Source organism: Xiphophorus maculatus, chromosome 5 (genome assembly GCF_002775205.1).
Source record: "Xiphophorus maculatus strain JP 163 A chromosome 5, X_maculatus-5.0-male, whole genome shotgun sequence".
NCBI classification, from domain to species: domain Eukaryota; kingdom Metazoa; phylum Chordata; class Actinopteri; order Cyprinodontiformes; family Poeciliidae; genus Xiphophorus; species Xiphophorus maculatus.
Window position 1 is genome coordinate 30,417,402 of NC_036447.1, and position 24,979 is coordinate 30,442,380.

The 24,979-nt window shown below is 39.6% G+C and overlaps 3 protein-coding genes across 3 annotated transcripts in view; all 3 read left to right on the forward strand.

The window, feature by feature from the left end:
* The first annotated feature begins 2,341 nt into the window (after positions 1 to 2,341).
* Positions 2,342 to 5,232, forward strand: fgg (fibrinogen gamma chain). The gene is made up of 9 exons (XM_005810224.2): positions 2,342 to 2,455; positions 2,552 to 2,599; positions 2,690 to 2,876; positions 2,991 to 3,075; positions 3,558 to 3,688; positions 3,972 to 4,105; positions 4,249 to 4,433; positions 4,571 to 4,848; positions 4,977 to 5,232. Exons 1-9 carry the CDS (start codon positions 2,393 to 2,395, stop codon positions 5,162 to 5,164), a joined length of 1,299 nt encoding a protein of 432 aa, XP_005810281.1. The 5' UTR covers positions 2,342 to 2,392; the 3' UTR covers positions 5,165 to 5,232.
* Positions 5,233 to 7,544: 2,312 nt separating this feature from the next.
* Positions 7,545 to 13,767, forward strand: plrg1 (pleiotropic regulator 1). The gene is made up of 15 exons (XM_005810225.3): positions 7,545 to 7,680; positions 7,890 to 7,996; positions 9,178 to 9,308; positions 9,445 to 9,498; positions 9,611 to 9,704; positions 9,792 to 9,882; positions 10,262 to 10,360; positions 10,460 to 10,552; positions 10,935 to 11,084; positions 11,264 to 11,365; positions 12,032 to 12,134; positions 12,231 to 12,339; positions 12,830 to 12,969; positions 13,092 to 13,285; positions 13,364 to 13,767. The coding sequence occupies exons 1-15, from the start codon at positions 7,672 to 7,674 to the stop codon at positions 13,421 to 13,423; spliced, it is 1,536 nt and encodes a 511-aa protein (XP_005810282.1). The 5' UTR covers positions 7,545 to 7,671; the 3' UTR covers positions 13,424 to 13,767.
* A 1,238-nt stretch (positions 13,768 to 15,005) lies between these two features.
* dchs2 (dachsous cadherin-related 2) overlaps positions 15,006 to 24,979 on the forward strand; it is a 31,794-nt gene continuing 21,820 nt past the window's right edge. Inside the window, exons 1-4 of the mRNA XM_023334397.1 lie at positions 15,006 to 17,403; positions 19,450 to 19,641; positions 19,729 to 19,960; positions 20,944 to 21,180. Of these exons, the coding sequence (XP_023190165.1) occupies positions 15,673 to 17,403; positions 19,450 to 19,641; positions 19,729 to 19,960; positions 20,944 to 21,180 (2,392 nt within the window). The 5' untranslated portion in view covers positions 15,006 to 15,672. The remainder of the gene's footprint in view (positions 17,404 to 19,449; positions 19,642 to 19,728; positions 19,961 to 20,943; positions 21,181 to 24,979) is intronic.

The following is a 24,979-nucleotide window of genomic DNA, read 5'->3' on the forward strand; positions in this document are numbered from 1 at the left end:
GGATTTACAACATGTGCAACAGTTCTGTAAAATAAGTTTCCCAGCCACGCTGCTGCATGTGGTGAAGCCTCCTACAGATAAACCTCAAGACACAAGTGTACTTATGTAATCCTGACAAATATTTGTGACAATCTTGCAAAGTTTTCCAGCAGTCACAGTGGGTGGCAAAAACACATTGACTGAAAACAAAGCAAAAAAGAAAGACGGTGGTCAGGAACATTCTTGCTTTTCCAAATACCTGGAAAACAGGAATCCAGGACCAGAATTGTAAACTTTAAGTAGTTATATATGTTTTATAGAATGGACTAATTATAGAACAAAAAGCTTCCATGATTTAAAAAAAAACAAAACTAAATGCACAATTTACAATTTATTTTTGATTTTTTTTTTTTTTAAGTCACACAGGGTCAAAATTGTGCATATATGCTCAAAGATAAACATAAATCTCAACTAATATTGGTTAAATGTCTTTTATCAAGTTCCCTCTCTACCACTGACCTTTGGGAAGGTCATTCCAAAACATGAATGGAATCCAGTCCGTTATTCTTGTCATTATTTTTCTGTGAGAACGCCCAGCTGTGTCCAAGTTGTTGTTTTGAAGTGAAGTGGTAGAATTTGATGTTAGTTTTCACCTCTTGACCAACTGAAGCAAGTAACATTATACCTGTAGAACTCTATTTATAATATGAAGACTGACCAAACGTTTGGTCAGCAGCTTCCCTGCTGCCTAATAATCAAGCCAATCTTTTAGCTTCTTGGTGCAGAAAAGCAGGAATGCCTGCAGATTGCTGGAGGAAAATCTGCTGTAATCCTGTAGAGCATGTTCTAAACCTCCCCTGAACAAACACTAACATTCAATAACTATTCAAGAAGTGACGCATGTTTCTTGTGATTAAGTTAAATAATCTAAAATTGATATGGTTACAGGATTGTCAGCATGTATGTCGACAATCAGTAAAGTTAAGTACACAACAAGAATATTGTGTGTTCTTTTAAAAAAGCAGTAATGCATCCGGCCTTCATCAGTCTGCTTTTACAAAGAGACGTTTGGTAATCTCTTTACCGATCAGGCAGTTGAACTACTTGGCTTGAAGCGGGGAAAACCCCCCCAACATGGTCAGATTGTTCTGAAACGGCTCTGACTTTCATCTTAGCTGTGATCTGATTGTGAAATGGATGGGAAGCGCCGAAAGAACCAACATCACAATGCATCACAACGTTCTGACGCATTTTGGTTTATTAGTCATATCAGATTGTATATTTGAGGACTGGAGAGTAGAATGTCTCAACATTTTGTTGTGAGATCTCCAAATCAATAATTGCTTCCCTTTTACAGGTTTTCCAGCCGCAGTACAGTATGTGTATGGACTAATGTCTATCTTATATTGTTCTTTTACTCCCACTAGTGGTTATAATGTATTAGAGCAGGAACCCTTTGAAAAAGTGTCCAGACAAAAACAGCTTCCATTCCTGAGAAACTCCAAAAACATCCTCCTTTTCTCTGTACTTAAAGTTTATTACGTAAAGATTAAAGGGGAAAAGAAACAGAAATCTATATTCAAATAGGAACATGATGCAAAAATCATTTGGCTTATAGGTCTCAGAGTTTCTGACGCTCAATGGTGACTTCCAGATTAAAGAATACATATATAAACAAAAATAAATGAATGAATTTATGAACGACTGGAACGATGTTCTTCTGCGAGTGGCAAAACCATGACAATTAGTGGAATGTTAAAAACAGTAGCTAATATCATCAATTTATGTGTCTTAATTAGAATTCCATCCATCCATCCATCCAACCCTCCATCCATCCATCCATCCATCCATCCACCCATTTGGCTGGATATAATATATTCCATAAAGCTGGGCTGGAATTCAAATGTTATACTTCCATACTCTTGTTCCTATAACGTGTGGCTTGTTCTGTTTTTTCTTTGTTGTTGTTGTTTTTTTCAAAACATCTTGTTTTGCACAAATATTGTGGTGAACGATCATTGATTACTTTTATCAATAATGAGTCAGCAGAGTGGATTCAATGTGTTACAATCTTAACAGGAGAATGATGAGTATGACAGGCTGCTGAAATCAATCCAGAGTAAAAATGTGAGTCATCGTTCTCCTGCTTTGTGTTCACCAGCAGACATGGCAGAAAGCGGTGAACTCCATGTTCCTGATCTCCTGAGAGCCGCTGTCAGTCAGGCAGCGTCACGTCTCAGAATTGACAGCTGTCAGACATTTGAGTCACAGTTTGAGAACAACAAAGTGAGTGGGATGTTTGCACATGATCAAAGGCCGAACACAGGACCTTGTTCAGATAAATATCCCAGACTGCTGAGCAGTTCTTCACTTTCCCAGAACACCAAAACACACAACTGGTGGCCAGCTCAACATGACTCTGCCACGCTTTACCACAGCAGGAGTTATTTTCCTACTTTTCTCCACTTCATCAGCTGTAAGTGTGGAATCCTATGTGGATCTATTTTCTTGCTACCTCAAAAAATTAGCTATGAGTAAAAAAGATCTAAAATGACTTTTTTTTTATGTGCAGCAAATCAGAGGAGATAACATTGCAAAATGCAACATGAACGACGGCTTTGTAAGTATGATGCAGTTTCTCAGTGATGCATGTTGCAGTCTCGCTTGTTTTATCTGAGTATAACTTTCTATAAACGCTGTGTATGAACAGGGAAAGTACTGCCCTACTACATGTGGAGTTGCTGATTACATGTTCAGATATTTGCCAGGCATAAGTGAAGACCTGACTTTAATGCAAGATCAACTGGAGACAATTGCCAATTTAACTGTTGGGGCTGATGAAAAAATTACATACATGAGAGACTCGACAACTTCAGCGCAAAAGTCTTCCCAGCCTGGTAACATCCATTTGTATTTTGTGTGTTATGATTGAGCTCCTGCTTTTGTTACAGACATGGCTCAGTCTCATGCTGATTTGTGTGTAACTTAAACCGTTTGACTTTGGATTTCAGATCCGTACTACAGGAAGTCCTCCAGCATGCTGGACGATGTTTTGCGTTTTGAAAAGACAATACTTGCACAAGAACAACAAATGATGTAAGTTACTGACAGCGTTTAAGCTTTGCTTCTAATAAACAGAGTTGAAAGAAATCCTCTTACTGGTAGTTTTGGTTCAATTAATACCTTTTATATAATTTTATTCAAATTTACTCTTATAGCTCTATTTATTTGGAGGCATCTTTAGGAAGTAGATCAGCATAGAATCACTGACATTAAGTCTAAAATAAGTTACATTTCTTCCATAATTACTTTCATGTGATAAATGATACAGTTATGAATACCTACTTTCATTGTAGGATTTATTTTGTATTTTTTAATTAATTTATATTTAAAATAATTAATTCCTGTGTATTTTTGTAATTCTTTTCATTCTTGGTTTCTTGTATTCATTTCCTAATTCTGTCTTATAATTTTTCACTGTATTTGTTATCACAATGAATTATCTTTTCATTTTAAATGGGTATATTTTGCACATATAAATGACTTCAAGCAAAACCCACTGGTTGCGCTTTTCTCAGTGAACTTCAGAACTTAATCTCGTCCAATGAGAGGAGTATGGGTGAATTGAAGAAACTGGCCCTTCAGCTGCAGCAGAAATGCAGTGAGCCCTGCAGAGACACGGTCGAAATCCAGCCTACCACGGGAACAGGTGAGAGAGAAAAAGACACTCTGACACTGCATGACCGTTGGAACATTCCTATTAAAAAAGTTTCTCAATCTGGTCTCAGCAGAACAACATTTGCCCTGATTCAGTGTTTAGATAGACGGAAAAATCGATACGCTGCTTCATAGCAAAGAACATATGTTTACCCCGTCCAAAGCCTGTGATGCATTTTTAATTTTGTGACTTAAATCTCACCAAAGTTTTTCTTCTGGAATAATTTAGACCTGTTCACAGAGTTCATGGTGATATTTCTGTTTCTTTTTATCAGACTGCCAGGATATTGCAAACAAAGGCGCCACCACCAGCGGCCTTTACTATGTGAAGCCAACCAATGCACAGCCGCAGTTCTTAGTCTATTGTGAGATTGACAACTTCGGTCGTGGCTTCACTGTAATACAAAGGGTATGCACCCATAGAATGCTGTTTTACGCTAATGTTCAGTCATTTGTGAACATTGTCTAAAAGAAATCTTGGACAGAATTGGCATTATCAGTCCTGAAACAAAGAGTAAAAGTCTTCACTCTTTAATTCTTTGCCGTTCACAGAGACGTGATGGCAGCGTGGACTTCTTCCGGGACTGGACCCAGTACAGGGAGGGCTTTGGGTACCTCTCCCCAGACGACACCACAGAATTTTGGCTCGGCAACGAGAAGATCCACTTGCTGACGACCAGCTCCGCCATCCCTACCGTGTTGAGAATCGAGCTTGTTGACTGGGAGGGTAGCAAAAAGTACAAATGCACAGCCACCCACACACTCATGTGTTATGTAAGGGGCAATGGCAAACATGACCCCCTTTGAGATTTGGCAAATTCAGTCATCAAACTGAGGCAACAAGAAGTTAAATACAAGGCTTGTTTGTCTGTAGATATGCCGATTACAACATGTTCCGTATCGGCTCGGAGGCTGACATGTACAGACTCACCTACGGTTACTACTTTGGTGGCGATGCTGGCGATGCCTTCGACGGCTTCGACCTTGGAGACGACCCCAGTGACAAGTTCCACACGTCACACAACGGCATGCAGTTCAGTACTCACGACAAAGACAACGACAAGTACTCAGGGAACTGTGCCCAGCAGGACGGCTCCGGCTGGTGGATGAACAGATGCCACGCGGCACATCTGAACGGAAAATACTACCAGGGTAAGGCCCTCTGACTAAAACCAGCTGCGATGCTGCAGCTGCAAATGCGAAAGAACAAAACCATTCCCTGGAACTTCAATCCGTTGAGTCATTTTGACAATTGAATTTTCTTTCTCGTGTCCTTCCAGGGGGCAGGTACACTGAAAAGGATGCTGGTGAGTACGGCTTTGACAACGGAATCACTTGGCTGACATGGCACAGTCGCTGGTACTCCCTGAAAGAAACCACCATGAAGCTCATTCCAGTGAGCCGGATCTCAGCGGGAGGCGGACAGCAGGCTGGGGTCAAACAGTTTGGTGGACTCGGAGATGCATAAACCAGAACGATCGTTTTGGTCTGCTTTCAACTCTTAAATTGACCCAGAATAAAAAGCCTCCAATTATCTGATGTTTGCATATTTTCCTTATGTTAATCTGATCTGATCACAATTTCTGAAGTTACGTTTTCTTTAGTTTACCTACTTAGTATAATAGGTGCTATTTTATATAAATTCCTTAGCGCTATATATCTACAAAAATAAGAATTTTTAACTTGACAAAAGAATGTAAAAGCAAAAGCACATACATGAAATAAATGGTTACCATTGGATTTCTCTGTTTCAATTATTTTGCTGTTTGATGTCATCATTGCAAATCAAACATTTCTCACTGTTTAGATTATTAACAATCTTGTTTTTAATAACAATAGGTCTAAAACTATTCTGGTCCTTTACTGAGATAAAGCAATATCAGTAGATGGCCAGTAAAACAAAAAAAAAATCTGCTATCGACACAGCTTTCATAATTCACATTTTTAATTGTTAAACAAGTTCCATTGTTTAAACTTGACATTATATTTATTTCAATCAATAACAATGTCTGCTCTAATATATGAAGCAAAGCAAATATATATATATATATATATTATAGCCACTCCTTCACTGCTTACATGTGATATATGAGGAAAGTAGGAATCATCTTCTGCCACTTACATTTACTTCATTCTCTCGCTATATATATATTTATATGTATGATATACAGTATATTGGCTATCACCTCTATAATAGCAGAGTGATCTGCAGCTAACAGCCCTATTCTAACTCAGCTACGAGACAGAAATACGTCAGCATTGTTCTTTGAGAGGACTTTTTGCTGCCTATCTGGGTTGGGAGTGTTGTTTTGCCTTTTCCAAGCTATTTTGAGTCCAACTTGTAGAGGGAGAAATATTATTCACAAATAGAGAACATTTAAGACAGTTCTCAATTTTTAGAAGAATAGACCTCCCAATATATCTACCACACGGTTAGGACCATACAATGCTCAAGGTGAATAGTTCAAAAAAAAAAAACTACTGACACAAAAATGATTCCTTAGTCAAATATCCGCCTTGGCCCAAACTATGACTTAACACAGGACAATGATCGCAAACACAGCAACCCCTCCACCACAGAATGTTCAAACAAATAAAATAATCAATGTGTGGCATTGATTCTTTTCAACAAGACAGAAATACTGTAGAGTGTAATTCAAAAGAGAAGGACATAAAGTAAGCCCTGAAGACTCAGACGACTGAAGTGAAAAGAATCCATGCAAAAGAGCTGTGGTAAAAAAATGTCCCTTCAATGATATGAGACTCATAAGGTCAGAGAGACATTTGAAATAATAGCAACTAAAGGTGCTTTCACAAGTCATTGAATTATACAGTGTCTTTTTTTTTGGCTCCAATCTTTTCATTATGCTCGAGTTCGAAAAGAGCTGCTTTATTTTCTTCTTTTGGTGTTTGACCTAACTTACAATGAAAATTGATTCTGTGTGTGGTCTGTTTCACCACCATGTTTTATACAACAGCCAAACATTTAATCCTGCCAAGATCCACTATTGTGTATGATCAAAAATGCTGTCAAGTACAGATACTAATGGAGAAGAATTTCAATGTAACTGAATGTTGAGTGCCTCTGTGTCCAACATTAGAGAGCTCTTGTCATTTGGTACCGTTGTCAGTGAGTCAGCTGGAGTTTGGACTCTTCAAAAGGAACAAATACTACAGGTACAAAACCAGAGTAAATAAACCATGTTACTGAGTAAACAAACACATACTCTGACTACAAGTTCATTTCTTTGGACTGACATAATGAGTTATCACTCAAAATGGTTGCTTCTGTCAATCAGGTTGAAATTAGTCAAATCTGGTCATGTAAATATTATCAAATTCACACATATATATATATATATATATATATATATATATATATATATATATATATATATATATATATATATATATATATATATATATATATATATATATATATATATATATATATATATATATATATATATATATATATATATATATAGTAACCGTAAGAATGGTAAGCATGCAGAGTAAAAAACAAAACATATAGAGTGAGTATCTTTCATACTTTTTCATAAAAATAAAAAAATATCTAAAAAAAAAAATAAAAAGCAGAGATTTATGTGTTTATTTATTTCCTAACGCTTTTTATAAGTATAAATACAATGAATTTTAATTTTATAACAGAAATAAAAATGACTCCTTGAGAAACTTGTACTCGTCACTTCACGTTACTAAAAAATATACATTAAAAAATCCCTCTGCCCTGGGAGTTGAATCCACCCCGCTGAGCCGGACATGAAAAGTTCTCCGGTCATCCCAGCCGATAGGTGGCACCAATTGTATTCCCTCGACAGCTCGTATGTTTATTTCCGGGGTATCTGCGTTGCTTGTGTTAGTTCGCACACTTGTGTGTCGAATATTTGGACTAGCTACCGGGTTTAATTTCTAAGAAATAAGTCCATATTTTGCTGTATATTTATCACCACAATGACGGAGGTAAGACATGTTGGTGTTCATTACTGCTTTTCGTTATTCCTGTACCGTGGATAAGTTGCTACGGTACGCACAAACCGTTGGGCCTGGCTAATAGCTGGAACAGTTAACATTTATTTTTTACATGTTTTAGACAAGTGTGTTTATTTAGAGAATTATGCTCTTTTTATAGATTTAATAGTTTTTTAAGCTAATGTTATATGCTTCCACAGGAAGTGCAGAAGCACTCTGTCCACACTCTGGTCTTCAGGTCTCTGAAAAGGACTCATGACATGTTTGTCTCTGACCATGCTAAGACCATCGCTCTGGATGAAGATAGGTAAAATCTCGCCTGAATTTGTATACCGGTTGCTCATAAAATGCTGAAAGTAACCACAGATTTACACCATATTTAAGTTAATTAACGGTGCATGATGCTTGTGTCATTCTGTGATCTTGGTTTGCTCCTGTACTAACTGCATTTATTGTGGGTTATTTGAAGAACACATCTGTTGGAATAGATGTAGGGCGGTATTTTATTATACAGTTGATTATCTAATAATCAGGAATATACGCTTGGAGAAACCTAACTCTGCTAAAAATCAGAATTTTGTGCTGTTGTTTTGTATTCAGCCTTCTTTACTACAACAGCCGTTATTTTTAATTACATCAGTTTTGGTCCCATATAGTTTTACCTTCCAGCTAAACATACAGCAAGAGGAACAATGCAGTACTTGGATCAAAACATTCTAATGTATTAGAATGGTGACTCGGTGTCCAGACCGAAACCTAATTGAGAAATTTTGGCAAGACCTGGAAAGGCTTGTTTCCATAAATTTCTCATACAGTCTAAATTTCAGGTGTTTTGCAAAGAAGAGTGAACCAAAGTGTCACTTTTTACATGTACAAACTTAGCAAACACATACAAAGCATTTACATTTGCTACTCTTGTGAAATTAGGCTCCCTGAAGTAATGAGTCAGGGGGCTGAAATCAGCCACACTTTTAAGATTTTTAAATTTTTTCATTTTACTCAACAGTTATTCAAATAAAATCCCAATAAAATATTGTATTTTATAAGTTTGCTGTAGTGACACTACAATGTATTGTACAGCTGAAAGGTCATAAATACTGTTATGAATTTGTATTTGGTTGATAGTTTATTTAACCAGTTTAATGGACATTAAGTGTTGCAGGACTGAGTGACCTGCTTCCTAACAATAAGACAGTAGTGGGGTTAATAATGGTGTAAGAGAGAAGAAGTGTTGAGAAAATATGGTTTAATTGCAGTTTATAACTTTACTCAAATATTCCACAATAATATCTTAAATACATTTTCCTAATATTTTTCAGCCTAACCTCTTACTGCTTTCGGTGTCTTGCTCACCTCTGTTTCAGAACTGATTCCAAGTTGATACTTAACATAATCATTTATTAAAATAGACAAAGTGTGAATTAAAGTGAATGACATAAACTTTAATGCCTTTATGTTAAAACGCCTCATTGTTTCCTGACTTTACAGCCACAGACTGAAGATGGGCGTTAAGCTGAAAACAGAGTACGCTCCGGTTTTGCACATGCCTGTTGTGAAGGAGGGCAGAGCTTCACAGCTTTCAGCAGGCCAGGAGCTCCACCAGGGCTACGCCCATCCAGGTCAGGAACAAAGGACTCCATCACAGACCAGTGACCCCATTAATACAGTTTTAAGAGTATTTTCTTTTGTAACATTTGTGGGAGGTGTTGTTTTTGAGGCTCTTTTGGTTTTCTTTTTTAACAAAATAATTTTAAGGAGATGAAGCAGAATATCTAATCACCGGGACACATGCTTATCCCTCGGGACCTGGTAAATATTCTTTTCTTATATAAACTTCCAGTATTTTCTGAGTTTTTTTGTTTTGTTTTAGTAAATGAAAGAGCATTACTTAATACCCGTATGAACAATTTCTGATCTTTAGGAGTGGCTTTGACTGCAGACACAAAGATGCACAGGAATCCCAGTGAGGGAGGTGTCATCTCCATGGCGCTGGCATTGCCTCCCTCACAAGTCCGGTAACGTGTTCAGACAAATTAACACAAAATTCTGGAATTAACTGAGAAAAAAACACTTCTGGATTATAATTTGTCACCAAATTTTAGGCAAGAGGCAAGTCGGACTGCAGCCAGCGTTGCAGAAATCCATCGACACGCAGGAGGAGCGGACAGAGTTCACCCTCAGTCCACTGCTGTGGTTAGACAATCCCACATTTCCTCTCATGTTCAACATTTGTCTTCATCATGTTGCAAGAATTGCAAAGCTGATGAACTGTCTGTTTATATGGAGGCTACATGAAGATCTTTGCAGGAAATCAGTGTTTCATGATGTTTAATCCAACCTGGCAACGTTCAAAAACCTGCATTTTATCCCCATTTAGAATAATTGAGACCCAAATTTTCAACTTTGCCTGGATTTTATTAACTGTATGTTAGGAGCTTTAATTCTGCATCACTTTTTATGCTTCATGAAACTAAAGGTGGTTCACAGCAGCATGTTTTATAAATGACATCAGTGGAACAAATGATGATCCTTTTTTGTTTAGAGAAGTACTATATCTGTTTGTTTGTTTCAGTCCCTGCTGGAGGGTGGAGGCACCAGAAACTCTGCGCTCATGAGGAGAGCACCAACGATGCCCAAACCACAGTGGCATCCTCCATGGAAACTGTTTCGGGTACCTACAAACCATTTGAACAACAACTCATCGATTCATGCCTAAAATGATAACTGAGTGAGTGTGTGGTTATGTACTGTGGTGGGTGTGATCTGACAGGTCATCAGCGGTCACCTGGGCTGGGTGAGGTCCATAGCTGTGGAGCCTGGGAACCAGTGGTTTGTCACAGGATCTGCTGATAGAACTATAAAGGTAAGCTGTGCTCATCTCAACATCAGAGCTTCACACTTCAGAAACATTTCATTGTTTCTGAAGTGTGAGTATGTTCAGTTTTTTGACTTAAAACTATGAGTCCGTTATAATCCAAAAGTGGTTTTACTCACTTAATCATGAAAAGAATGAGGCTAAATGTTTCAGCATCTCTTCTAGATCATTATTGATTTCTTTCTTCATTCATATAATGTGAGTATTTTTATGGATGCAGTTGATCTAGAACAGTTTATGTCAGCATTAATTCATTCCTGCTAAAAGGCTCCTTTGAGGATTCCAAGTAATATCCCAGACCCTCTGTTCAGCATCATTTCCAAGTGCCATCTGTTGTATAAATATTTTCTGGATGTGTGTGTGCTGACAGATCTGGGACCTGGCCAGCGGGAAGCTGAAGCTGTCGCTGACGGGCCACATCAGCACGGTGCGCGGCGTGGCGGTGAGCAGCCGCAGCCCCTACCTCTTCTCCTGCGGGGAGGATAAGCAGGTCAAATGCTGGGATCTGGAGTACAACAAGGTACACTGCTCACACAGGGTTATTGTCAGCAAGAGTTTTTTGGGGTTTTTTTAAGATGGTTGTTTTAAACATGCTTTGATGTTTTGTTAAAAATTGTTTTGTTATGTATGGATGTTTTATTGTGTTATCTGTTTCATGATTTTTTAGCTGCATCTTGACAGTATTATTTTGACCTGTAGGTGATCAGGCATTACCATGGACACCTCAGTGCCGTGTACGATTTGGATCTACACCCAACGATTGATGTGCTGGTGACATGCAGCAGAGACGCTTCAGCCAGGGTGAGCTCTCACTGAGCAGCGTCTCAAATCGATTAGCTCAGCAGTTCAAGCATCAGAGCAGAGAGTAAAGAAAGGTTTAACTCCCTTCAGTTTTCTTCAGTTTATAAACTAAGATTCTGTTTGACTGCAGCAGTCACGGCTCACCTCTGGAACCAGATGTTATTATTCAGTGAGCAACATTGGTTGTGTTTCCTCTGACTGTATAATTGTGGTCAAAGATCATTGCAAATGCAATTTGGGATTCTGAAAATAAATTTGCGTAATGGAAACACAGCAACTTTGAAAGAACTCTTGTCTGTCAATAGAAAGCTTCGGCCTTTGGATGAGATTTTTGTCTGTGTTGAAATCTGTGTATTTTGCAAAACTCCAAAGGAAACATTTTTTTTCACATCACAGGAGTCACATAAACAGCCGTATATTTCTACTGGCGCAAACCACAAAGAAAAAGATGACAGGAAGTAGTTGGAGGATGATGGCGTGCCACGTTTCTAAATGACTTATTGTGTGAATACACTTATTCATGTGTGACTTTAATTTTGTTTAATAGATCATTGTAATTGCACATTTTATATTAGCAGAATGTAGACTAAGTGTCAGAACTATAGGGAGGAACTCTAGCAGTGGAGCTTTGTTTTAAACGATGCCCTCTCTTCAATATACCTGCAGGTTTGGGACATCAGGACAAAAGCAAACGTTCACACACTCACTGGCCACACCAACACTGTCGCCACAGTGAGGTGTCAGGCTACTGAACCACAAATCATCACAGGTAAATATTAGCTTTAAAAACCCCATGCCAATGCAAGACAGCACCCTTTCAGTTTTTAAGCAAAATCATTGTCTTTCCTCTGGCTGTTTTTTGCAGGCAGCCATGATTCAACCATCAGACTGTGGGACCTGATCGCTGGAAAAACCAGAGCGACTTTGACAAACCATAAAAAGTCTGTCCGAACTCTGGTGCTGCACCCCAGGCAGTGAGTAGACTCATACCAGTAGTAGACTCGGTTTAATGTGCAGACAGGAAACGTCTGGGATTTGGTTGGAGTATTTTTTAATAAAACTGTGGAATAAAGGTTTCATCTCTAATTTCTTTCTTTCACTCTGTCTTTTCTTATTTACTTCCATTCTCCATTGTGCCATTACTCCTCATCATCCTCGTCTCTCCTTCGTTCTTTGTGACCTCTCCTTTCCTTGTTTCTGCTTGTCCTATTTTCTCTTCTTTCTCCTTCTTTAAAACCTCTAAAATATCTTGAATATTTAGCATTCTAAAACATCTAGAATATGTCTTTATGATCCCTAAATGAACTTGGAGCTCTGGATTGTTTTTGACTCCTGTTTACTCGGTGTATGAAGGTTTTGGGGGGGGTTTGTTGTTGTTTTTTAATGCAGCCATTTTGGAAATAACCTCTATTTAAAAAAGCAAAGGTGGAGTTTTATGTAATATTTGGTTCTTTATTCCTCCAGGTACACCTTTGCTTCAGGATCAGCTGATAACATCAAGCAGTGGATGTTCCCAGATGGCAGCTTCATCCAGAACCTCTCTGGCCACAACGCCATCATCAACACACTGGCTGTCAACTCTGATGGTGTTTTGGTGTCTGGAGGTGATTAAAAAAAACTGTTTTTTTTTTCTCACCTTAACATGACTCATGATTACCTGATAATACATGTATCATGCGGTGACAGAGCATATAGATTTACACAGAATAATTTGCTTGTACTCTAGCTGACAACGGAACCATGCACATGTGGGATTGGAGGACAGGCTACAATTTCCAGCGGATCCACGCCGCCGTGCAGCCCGGCTCGCTGGATAGCGAGTCGGGAATCTTCGCCTGCATGTTCGACCACTCCGAGAGCCGGCTGATCACCGCCGAGGCTGACAAAACCATCAAGGTTTACAAAGAAGACGACACGGCTGTAAGTTATCCTGTTCCAGTTAGTGAGTTTAGAATCCGTCTGGAGGAAAATGGGCTAACGGTGTTTTCTGTCTTGCAGACTGAAGAAAGCCACCCGATCAACTGGAAACCAGAAATCCTCAAGAGAAAAAGATTCTGAAGATTTTGTTTTTTTATTATTTCCCATCCATCAGATTTTGTTTTGGTTAGACAAACTGTTTCATTTGTGAGACTTTAACCAAACCAGTCCCATCTTGGCTTCCATTATTCTAAAAACCATGTACAGTCACCACTGAATGTTTCCAGACCAGTCAGAACATCCTGCTGGAGAGCCAGGAACTTCCAGAGTAGTTCCTGATGAGCGCTCCGTTCCGTCTCCTCCACTCTTCAGGTGTAAGCTTTATTCCCTCTGGTGTGGCAGAAGCCAGGAAATGCTCAGTGCTGATTACTAGTTGTACATACATAAAAACTTTCCTTTGTTCCTACATGATCCGAGCTTTATTTTGCTCTGTTTCATTAAAGACTGTTTTTTTTTTTTTACAAACATGTTTGCTTTTTAAATAAAGGTTCTCCACCTCCTGGGATAAAGTGTTCCTGAAGTATTTACATCTTTCCATCTGTGAGGTCGACACATTAAAACATCTGATTGTATTACAGAAATACTAGTCACTGATCAACATTTAATCATCATACCATATCGCAATTATTTAAATTCAGGCTTCTTACACAGTCTAGAAAAGGAATTTCTAGATTTAATTCCCTGATGGCCACAGTCACTGCTGGAGAATCACCACATGAAACAGTTTGGGTGTAGAAACGGGACATTCTGTCAAATCGCCTAAACTGTATTCGGACATTTATACTTCCTTGTGGTATTCACAAGTGTTTCCAACCTGATCTCTTTATTCATAATTTACCCCCTCCCACCGCCAGGTGGCGGTACCCTGCTACAGAGCCGAGTCGGGCCGGTGGAAAAGCCGTCACTCCGAAGTAGAGCCGGTGGAAAGGGGGCAATTTTATATGCATATAAACAAATGAGGCAATGATTTATTTTTTTTAGTGAAGGCACGTTCATCACTGCTTCAATCTATGGGAAGATTAGGAGTTTTTCCAAAAGTTGAAGTAATGGTATATTTATAAGGTCATTGCTGATGTATTTGCAGTTCTGTGTTAAAACTCACTTGTCTACTCCATCCAGAAGGTCAGCTGCAAAACTCCTGGTTTTATGGACAATGGAGTAGAAATAACCTTTTTTGTGCCTCAGTGGGGACAGTTTTAGTGTACAAGTAAAGCAAATATATCTACACACACACACACACACAAAACGATTAAGAATAACTACTGTACAGTAAGGATAAATTTACAACATCTAATACTGTACCGTTACTAAAAAATGTCATGCTGTGATTTTAAAAGTGATGTGTAGCAAAGTAATTTTAAAAATTTACAAAATGTACGTGTAACATGCGTCCTCAAGTGAAAATAAAACTGGAGAATAAACTGCAGAGGAACAATATCAAAGATGAAGAAGATTACAGGCTTCAAGCTGAAGGAGGATCAGATAGATGGAAGTCTAGACAGGGTGGAGTGATTAGGAAGTCATTTTTTCCACATTTAGGTAAAAAAATAATGTACATTTTTTGCAGGGATGAATGTGCACAGAGGTGCAGTTAACATCAGAGATGAAAAGACTTAAGTTTATTATACACTTTTTAAAGCATTTGTTTTGCGTTAAATCTGTTTCACGTTTCATTCATGTAAAATATATTAGTTGTGGCACTGAGACTTTAAAAATAAAAATTCAATTTAATTTATTTTTCACCAGCAGAGGGAGCTGCTTCAACACTCTTGCCAAAGCGAAACAGCTTGTTAAAACTATGTTAAAATATTCATAGTTTATTTATTGCCGCTCCTTTCACTTCAGTTGATAAAAGTAATCACAGATTTTCTCCATAACCTGTAGGTTTACACGGCCTCTGTCTCTCTGGCCTCCTGTTTCTTTGTGATAACCGCAGTCTAGAACTAAAAGGCCACCTGCCAGCAGGGTAATCTGCTGTCCTAATTACATTTGAAGCAATCACGGCCACAGATGGGGCCGATCTCCGTGGGGTCCGGTGTTGCAGCCTGCAGGGAGGAGCTTTCAGTGCGCAGACTGGACTTTTGGATGTGCCGCATTGTGTGAGATGTTCCAGCGGAATTACGCAGCATCGTGCCAGAAGTTCAAGATTTCAGTTTTCCTGAAAAAAGCAACTCAAAGACAAATGGATATTTACTGGAGTCTGCGAAAATACGAAATAAGTTCACCAGCTTTTGTTTTTAAAGTGGCTCTAAAACGCGACTGACGCGAGAAAGATGTAGTTTCTCTTCACCTTTTACTGAAAGGATCCCAAAGCCACGAGTGAAGGAGTCATGGGCGGAAGGAATGCGCCAGTTGCGCTCCTCCGGGTGTTCCTCCTGGCGCTGTTTAGCGCGCAGTCGCTCGGACGGGTCTTCAACCTGACGCTGTCCGTGAAGGAGGGCCTGCCCGCTAAAACCATCGTTGGAGATCTGGGAGCGGTCCTGAGCGCGCCGAGCACCGGCTTCTTCATCTCAGAGAGCAGAGACTCGTATGTGTTCAGAGACCTGGAGATAGACGCGGACACGGGCATCATCTCCACGGTGGCGGGCCTGGACAGAGAAAGCAGAGACCGGTACGAGTTCGTGGCAGCTACTCTCACTGGAGAGATGATACGGGTGAGGATAAAAGTGGAGGACGTGAACGACCACTCACCTGTGTTTTCCAGTAAGGAAGTGGAGCTGGGAATCTCAGAGCTGAGCCCCCCGGGGAGTCGCTTTCCGCTTGAAGGCGCAGCAGACCGGGATGAGGAGGAGTTCAGCACGCGGGGTTACAGGATCAGAGAGAGCGAGATGGAAGAATTGTTCCACTTGGATTTTCGAATCGGATCTGAGACGCAGCACAGCCTGGATCTGGTCCTGAACAGCAGAGTAGACAGAGAAACGCAGGACTTCTACACTCTGACCATTGAGGCCTTTGATGGGGGAATCCCAGCCAGGACTGGGACAGTCCAGGTTGACATCCGAGTCCTAGATGAGAACGACAACCCTCCTGTGTTCAACCAGAGTGAATACCACAGCTCAGTACGTGAGGATGCTCCCATCGGGTCCATTGTCTCTCAGGTGCTGGCCAGCGACAGTGACCTGGGTGACAACAGCAGGATCACTTATGAGATCAATAGGCGGCAGAGTGACCCCAACCATGTGTTCTACATTAACGAAACCACAGGATTTATTTATCTGAACAAGCCGCTGGATTTTGAAATTCAACCGTTTCACGAGCTGATTGTCAGAGCCAGAGACGACGGTGCTCAGCCTGAGTACAGCAGCACCTTTGTTGGTGTCAAGGTGCTTAACATCAACGACAACAGCCCCACCATCAGTGTGCTGTTCCTCAGTGAGACAGGAGAAGCTATGGTGTCAGAGGCAGCCACCGTTGGGGAATATGTGGCCCGGATTTCTGTGTCAGACCCAGACCTGGAGGAGCACGGAATCACCGTCTCTCTTGCGGGAGGAGATGGGAAGTTTACCCTGAAGCAAACAGATGATTTTCTGTATGCGTTGTGTGTCAACTCTGAGCTGGACAGGGAAGAAAAGGATCTGTATGCGCTGAAGGTGCAAGCATCTGATTCTGGAAGCCCCCCTCTGAGCAGTGAGACACTTCTCCTCCTGAAGGTGTCTGATGCCAACGACTGCCAGCCGGTCTTTGAACAGGATGTGTACACTGTCAGCATCGCTGAGGATGCTCCTGAGGGCAGCTCCCTCATACGAACAAGGGCCCGGGACGCTGATGAAGGTGTCAACTCAAACATCAGATACTCCATCCTGAAGTCACATCAGGACAGCCTGGTCGCCATTGACCCGACCTCTGGCCTGGTTACCACGGCCGCAGGCCTCGACAGGGAGACTCAGATGGAGGTGTGGTTCCTGGTGCTGGCAGAGGATGGAGGGGAGCCATCTTTGTCGTCTACAGCTACAGTCACAGTGCTGGTGGAGGATGTGAATGACAACGAGCCGGTGTTCCAGCAGCAGCTGTACAACGTGTCCATACCTGAGCACATGGATGCTGGAAGCTGCTTCTTACAAGTATGCTCTAGCTAGCTATCTTGAAATTTGCATGTTCTAATTTTTAAATCTATATTCTCAGGTTCTCCGTTTTTTTGTTGTTTTTTACAAGATTTGTTGTTACTAAAATCCATCCATCCATCTTCTTCTGTTTATCCGGAGTCGGGTTGCCTAAGTAAGAGGCCATGATGGTGGACAAAGCTCATAATCATAGATGAGGGTAGGAACTTAGGTTGACTGGTAACTAAAATAAGTAGTCAAATAAACTTTAAGCTGAAGTCTTGAAACTAAGACGGCCCCAACTGCAGTTTTCTGGCCGATCACCAATCTTTAAGAAGCCTGACCTGCCGATTCTGCTGATTTGATTTTGGCAAATACCGATTTTTAATTTTTTTTGTCTCAAATGTTGCTAAATATAGCAAGAAAGTCACTGAATTGGCAAAAGTGGGGTGACTATTAACTGCAAACTTGCAGACATGATCTGGTGGGCCGGTCTAACAGTCAAACCTGTCACAGCAGAGCAGAAGAGGACAGTGGCTGATTTTTAGACCTTTGTTGAGGTCGGTCAGATCGGCTTCACATGTAAGTATTGGCCGATCTCCCAAAATTGAGAGATTTATCAACTAGCCGATTTATCGGTGCACCCCTACTTAGAAACTACTTTTCTACCCTCACATTTTCATTAAAAAAAATCTTCTAAATGAAAGCTGGAGATCCTCACAGTCGAGTCCTTTTTGTGCTGAGTGGATTTTGTTTCCAACTCTTGAGACAAAAGTAGCTCTTAGTCTGGCAACACAAAGGCATCAGTGTTGTTCCACCAACAACACACTCTACACCCCAGGCTTTCAGCTCAGCTTCGTGGCCTTCATATGACAGACGCGATGCTCCGTGCCACTCTCCTGCAGCCTGGCACCAACATATGCCAATTACAAAAGAAACCTCTCTAATCACGGCACAGGATTGGTTATAGGAATTGACTATAGGTAATGTCTGTAGGGACAATTACATTGGGTGAGGACTAAGTAGTTCTGTTTCTATAAATGAATATAATGTTCCTTTAGTGAGTAAATGAATAAGTGAGACGTCAGGTGTTTTTTCTCATATATTTACTCAAAAAGCCGAGTTGTATCAGTGTGTTGGTGATCAGTGCGCTTTACTCCACCTTTCATTACACTCTGGCCTGGTGTCTGTAAAACGTCCCGTGATCAGAGTTCATTCATTCTGAGCCGTTATCTTCTTTATGGCCTGGAAAACGATCTGCCTCACTGTAAATCTGCCTCTTGTCATGAACGTAGGCGGACATGAAAGAAACTGTCGGTACTGAGGTGTTTCTTACTGTGCTGTGTTTGTTTCTTTGAACTACACAGCGATGGCACTCCTCGCCCTTTGACTTCCAAAGATTTTATTTTTTTTTTTACAACTTTTATTATGTTGACCTTCACCAACAGAATGACTCATTTTATGATTCACAATTTCCAGAAATGTGGAGTTAAGACAGACTAGAACAACTATGATTAGACGAGAACGCATTAAAACAAAACTAAGTAGCACTTTACAAATGGAAAAATACGAGGCGGATTTTGTTATGACCAATTGAATTAATTAAATATACACTTTTAATTTTAAAAATAACTTACTTTACCAGTATTTTTTTACCATTGTGATAGTAGTATGTGTTTTTCCTCATATATTTATTCATAAAGCCAAGTTGTATCAGTGTGTTAGTGATGATAAGACCTGGAGAGACGGTTGTTGTACTTAAACATCACCTGACTGATACAACTGTTTAGGACAGTTTTTTCTTAAATTGTTAAATCCTAATTTTTAATTAAAAAAAAAAACATCACAAATAAACATCAGACACATGTGATTTGTCTGAACCGATGTGTCTGTTATACTATTTTAAGAGTTTTGCCTTTACATTCTGGCACCACCAGCCCTTAGAGGGCATTAGAGCATTCATGATTCTGATGTGGCCCCAAATGAAAATAACTTTGACATCCCCATATATATATACATATAAATATATATATATATAAATGAAAATTGTGTTTATCTTTGCTTTAGGTTGTTGCCACGGACGCAGACAGCCCTGAGTTTGGTGCTCTGCTCTACTCTCTGTTGGATGGATTTGACAGTCAGGAAAGTCATCCTCTTTTCCAAATCAATCCACACACAGGAGAGCTGTGTGTCTCTCAGGATATTGATCGAGACGACGGGATGAGTGTCCATGACATTTTGATCAAAGCTGAAGATCCAGTGAGTGGAATCAGTACCGCGATTGTGAGATGATGTCAAAGTTTTCTTAAATTTTCTTAGTTCTAACTCTTTTTGTTTCTCGTTCAGGGAGGCCTGAGTGCTCAATCATATGTTCATATTGAGATACAAGACTTAAATGACAACCCTCCAGTGTTCAGCCCTGAGGAGTACACCATGAGCGTCAGCAGCCACGCTCCGCCTGGTACCGAGGTTGTCAACGTTATCGCTACAGACCAGGACTCTGGCCGGTTCGGACAGATCAGCTACGAAATTCATCCAGGAGACTTGTCCAGTTTGTTTACACTGGATAGACACACAGGTGGAGTGTATTTATATTTTAAAACTGGAAAACTATTAGTTTTGACTGTAGTTTTGACACCCACCTCTGTCATCACTACACTGTTCACCAGTTCATTCCAGAAACGGTTTTAAAGTCACTGACTGCAGTCTTGAATGAACAAGTTATTTTTAATCTCAGATTTACTCTATTATCAATCCACCAGCCAAGTTTAATGTCAACAAGGGGACGAATCCTCTCATATAGTCACTATTGAACAATATGTTTGTTACTTAAATCTTGTTTATTGCTTAAAAAAAACACCTTTACTTAAATTGGACACTTTTATTGTGCTTTATGCTTCATTTTCAATCGATATAGTTTTGTCTTTGACTATTTAATCCAGCATTAGGACCAACATCAACATCTTAGCTCAACATTTTATGTTTATTTAACATTTTTATTTTGTTGAGCACTTTACAAATTTATCTAAAATAAATTATTTTAAATGAATTCCCACCTTATAAAACTTGTTCTTCTAAGAAGCTCCTTTATTAACTTAGGGTTGCATATAAAATGTTATCAGAATGGCTTTCAAGCTTGATTTGTTGCACAGATTCACTTGTGTTTAAGTAACCTGTTTGAGTGTCAGTTGTTTTCAGGGATAAACGCCTTGTTAGCTGCTCTAAATCCCCATGATATGATTCCAAGTGTCACCACTCAGCAGGGGTGAAGCACAAAGCTTAAAAGCTTTGGATCCCAGTGTGTCCGGGGGTAAAACCAGCTCTATGCACAGCTACAACAGAATTCAAAAGTTGTGAAAAAAGAAAATACATCATCAACTTGTGTTTAACAATGCTCTAAATGGCATTTTCTAACCTGAAGCGGTTGTTTTGACTGTTCTTCAGAGAACTAGATTAAAGAAATAAAAAAACAACTAGATAAATCTGTTATTTTTGCATCATCCTGGTTAGATGAAAATACTAAGCAAACTCTACCTGATTTATTTCTTAATCTTTTTGTAGGAATGCTCTTTTTGAACTCTTCTCTGACACACTTGGGTGCAGCCAGCATGAAGCTCCTAATAACAGCGCAGGATGGAGATGGCTTGTCTTCTGCCAGACCTGCAGAGGTCACAATCAACGTTGTCCAAAGTGGTCAGGCTCCAGCAGTGTTCCAGAAGTCGAGCTACACCTTCACAGTGCCTGAAGACGCACCGCTGGGAACATCTGTGGGAACAGTGGAGGCCAGCAACCTGAGCGGTGAGTGGAGAAGGAAGCACCAGGTGTCTGTGAGCAGTAGTAATCAGATTACACTTACTTTAGTGCATGCTGAAAATCCAATTACGCATACTGTACAGCAGTATTGCATTGCCTTTAGTGTTAATTGCATCTGCGATGTGCATCTAATCCTCCATGATTTATGAATAAAATGGACATGAATAGTATTTGCACCCAAAGCCTGAACTGCTCCGGCTTTGGGTGTTTTCTAGACAGCTTCTCCTGATGTGTGTACAAGCACTCACATGTCACAATATATCTGCAGCAAAAGTATGAACTAATATTATAAATCTAAGTGATTGTTCAGTTAACACTGTGACTTGCATTGTTTTTATGTAGATTAAACAAAATAAATTAAGCTTAGCTGCCTTCCTGAACCCAAACACCTCAATGTTAAAGAGGCTGCATTATGTAAAATGTAACTTTTTTTAACTTTACATCATTGATTCCTTTATGCATGTTTGAGAAATCTGTTCATCTCCACAGCCACCATTCAACTGCGCAAAACGCCTAGCTCCCACTCAGCTCCTTCAGACTAGCTAGCAGAAATTAGCCAACACCTGGTGGAAATGTGCATCAGTTGAGGTCATTATAGGAGTTACTTCTCAGTGAAACGCTGGTAAAAAAGTTGTTAAAGGGTTAATAGAGGAGCCATGTTGTGACGACTCCCTGACAGCGGAGTTTCAGGAAGAGAGAGTTTTTAAAGAGACAGACGTCTATTGACCCAACTCAATAATAACTACTGAAGTTAATATAGTTACTTGATTGGGCTATAAAACGACACTATGTGCCTGGAAAACACATAATACTGCCCTTTTAATAATCTATGATTAATGAATACAATATGCACCTGCTTAAAATGTCTGGTGCAACTGTTGTGCTGGCAATGTATTTTTAAAAATACATGGAAAAAATACAGTACTATCAGGGCGTGCCGTGGTGGCGTAGGGGGTGGCGTCTCATGTTTGGAGGCCTTGAGTTCTTGACGCGGTCGTCGCGGCTTCGACTCCCGGACCCGGCGACATTTGCCTTCGCCCCTCTCCTTCCCCCTTTCCTGTCAGCCTACTTTAAAAAAAAAAAAAAAGGGGGGACACTAGAGCCCACAAAAAGTCCCCCTGTGGGGTACACAAAAAACAAAACAAAAAAAAATACAGTACTATCAAATCAAAATGTAAAGCAAATCTTATTAGACACACACACAAAAACATAAAAACAAAACAATTAAGCATCATGTTGCAACTCTGAGGAGAGGTTCAGTTGGACATCATTTGGTTCTTCTACAGACCAGTAATGAGCAAACTGATTTTACTGGGCTTGTTCCCGTCCTACAGTAGTGAATTCTAGAAAACATTAATTTAGTTTTGTTCATCTCATGAGTCAGCTTTAACCAACGCAGTGATCCCTGGAGCAGGAAGCTCAGCCTGGGTTTTCTTCTGCCACCGTTCAGGGAACCAGACTGGGTTTCTGGACCTGTGGTTCTGGTCCCTGAGACTCTCCACTTTGTGAATAAGGAATTCTTGACATGTTTGTTGAACCTCAGATACCAGCTGTTTACATCTGGTTCTGGCATTGCACGTCTGATGGTTCGTCTCCTTGGCATCCAGAACCAAAGTGTGAAACTTTTTAAATTAAACTATTTTAAAATGTTGCCTTGCTGTTTTATTTATTTTTTACTGCAGGTGGAAGCAGGAAAAACTGTTTTTCTGGAAATTTAAAGATTAGACGTTGAAAGAAATATTATGCAACTAAGTCTTTAAATGAATTATACTTTTCTTTGATTCTAATTGGGTTCTCCTTGTGGTTCTTGTTATGAGTTAATCTATTAGCATATCACATTTAGTGTGAGTCAGCACTGCTAGTCAGGCTCAGAGAAACTGCCCTGTGCCTATTCCCAACAGAGAGCTGTTAGGAACAAAATATGTTCTGCTGTTTTTAAAATGCTGTGCTTTTGAGGATTACACAGAGAAAAAGAGAGATAAAATTCAAACTAAAATAGTACTGACTGGAGGTAGTTTGGTCCTTGAGGTTTATCAAGATCCATTGAAATATCCAATTAAGGAAAAGAGAAGTTTGCATTCATTTCAGAAAACAATTCCAGAAGCATTGTCAGCAGGATTAAAGATGATACAAACACCAACTGGGGAACTGAAAAATCAAGCAAAAAGAATAAATAATAATAAACATAATTTCACTGAAATAAGTAGGAGCACACTGAACTAAATGTGATTTATAATTCTTAGATAAATAAACAAGCCCAGAAAAACCCAAAACGACTGAAGATCCTGATTGTATAAAAATAAATAGTCCATTTGAAGGGCAATTTTGGAAGGTGACACAAAATGGGATTAGGCAAGGCAAGGCAAGGCAAGTTTATTTATATAGCACTTTAAAACAGTACCACTGACCAAAGTGCTGTACAATCACAAGATTAAACAAATAAAATCAAAATTAAAACACATAAAAACCAACAATGCAGTGACGTAAAACACTCTATATAATACATAAACATCCCCAGATAAATACAGAAAAGCAGCATCTCAAACTGAATCAAAGGCCAACCGAAAAAGGTAAGTCTTAAGAGCAGATTTAAAAATTGCTAAAGAGGGGGCCTGTTTTACCAACATAGGTAAAGAATTCCAAAGTTTGGGAGCTGCAACAGCAAACGCCCTGTCTCCTCTCTGCCTCCTGGAAGTCCTCGGCACCTCCAGGTTCATTTGGCTCGCTGATCTAAGAGCTCGAGGAGGACAGTGTATATGTAGCAGCTCAGAGAGATAGGAGGGAGCAAGGCCATTTAAAGATTTAAATACAAATAAAAGAATCTTAAAATGCACTCTGAAATGTACCGGCAGCCAGTGCAGAGAATATAAAATTGATTAGACTGGATTTGTCTTGTTTGTGACAAAAACAATTACAGAAATATCAGTGCAATTGACATCCAGAATAAAAAAAAGAGTGAGAAATTTCTATTGTTTTCTTTGATCATACACACGTCAAATCGACATTATTTACCATGATGATAATATTATCATGAACATACAGTTATTAAACAGCTTATTATGTAAGATTTTTTTGCTATGTTTTATAAACATGCACGTTTGAAGGTTTCCAGGATTATTCCTACATAGACATGCTGCTCCACACGACTCATTAGTTAAAGCACTCAGCCACACACACCAGACAGTCATTTAAGGCTCTCTAATCAACTTACAGACTAACACTTCAGTCTAAAGTAGAAACAGCAGGGGCCGACCAGTGTTAAGCTCTATGCTTGTTTCAGTAGGTTGCAACTGAAGTTGAGATGCAAAACACACACTGAGGAGATGATTGAGATTATTATTTTCTGACCTTTAATGTAATTAATGTACTCTGTGTGTGTGTGGGGGGGGGGGTTGTCTTCCTGTGTGTGTGTGAGAGCTTACATTTGTTACAATGTAAGGACCATTTTCTTGTGCTGTGCTGTTTTGGGGTTATAGGTCAGGTTTAAGGCTAAGGCGTGAGCTGAGTTTAGGTTAGTTTTCAGGTTACTGGTAATGGTTAGTTTTATGGTAAAGGTCAGTGTTAGGCTGTAGAAATGAATTAGTCTTTGTAAAGATAGAGAAACATAATGTGTTTATATTCATAAGAAGTATGAATCCATGTTGGTGATCTGGTTGTACAGAGTCTGTATCTCGCAACATGTGACATAGTTTTTTTCTGTAAATAGTAACCCTGATGGGGTTGACCTCTGACCCCTGTCATCCGTCATAAAATTGTCAGAAAATGACAGATTTTGTTCATTATA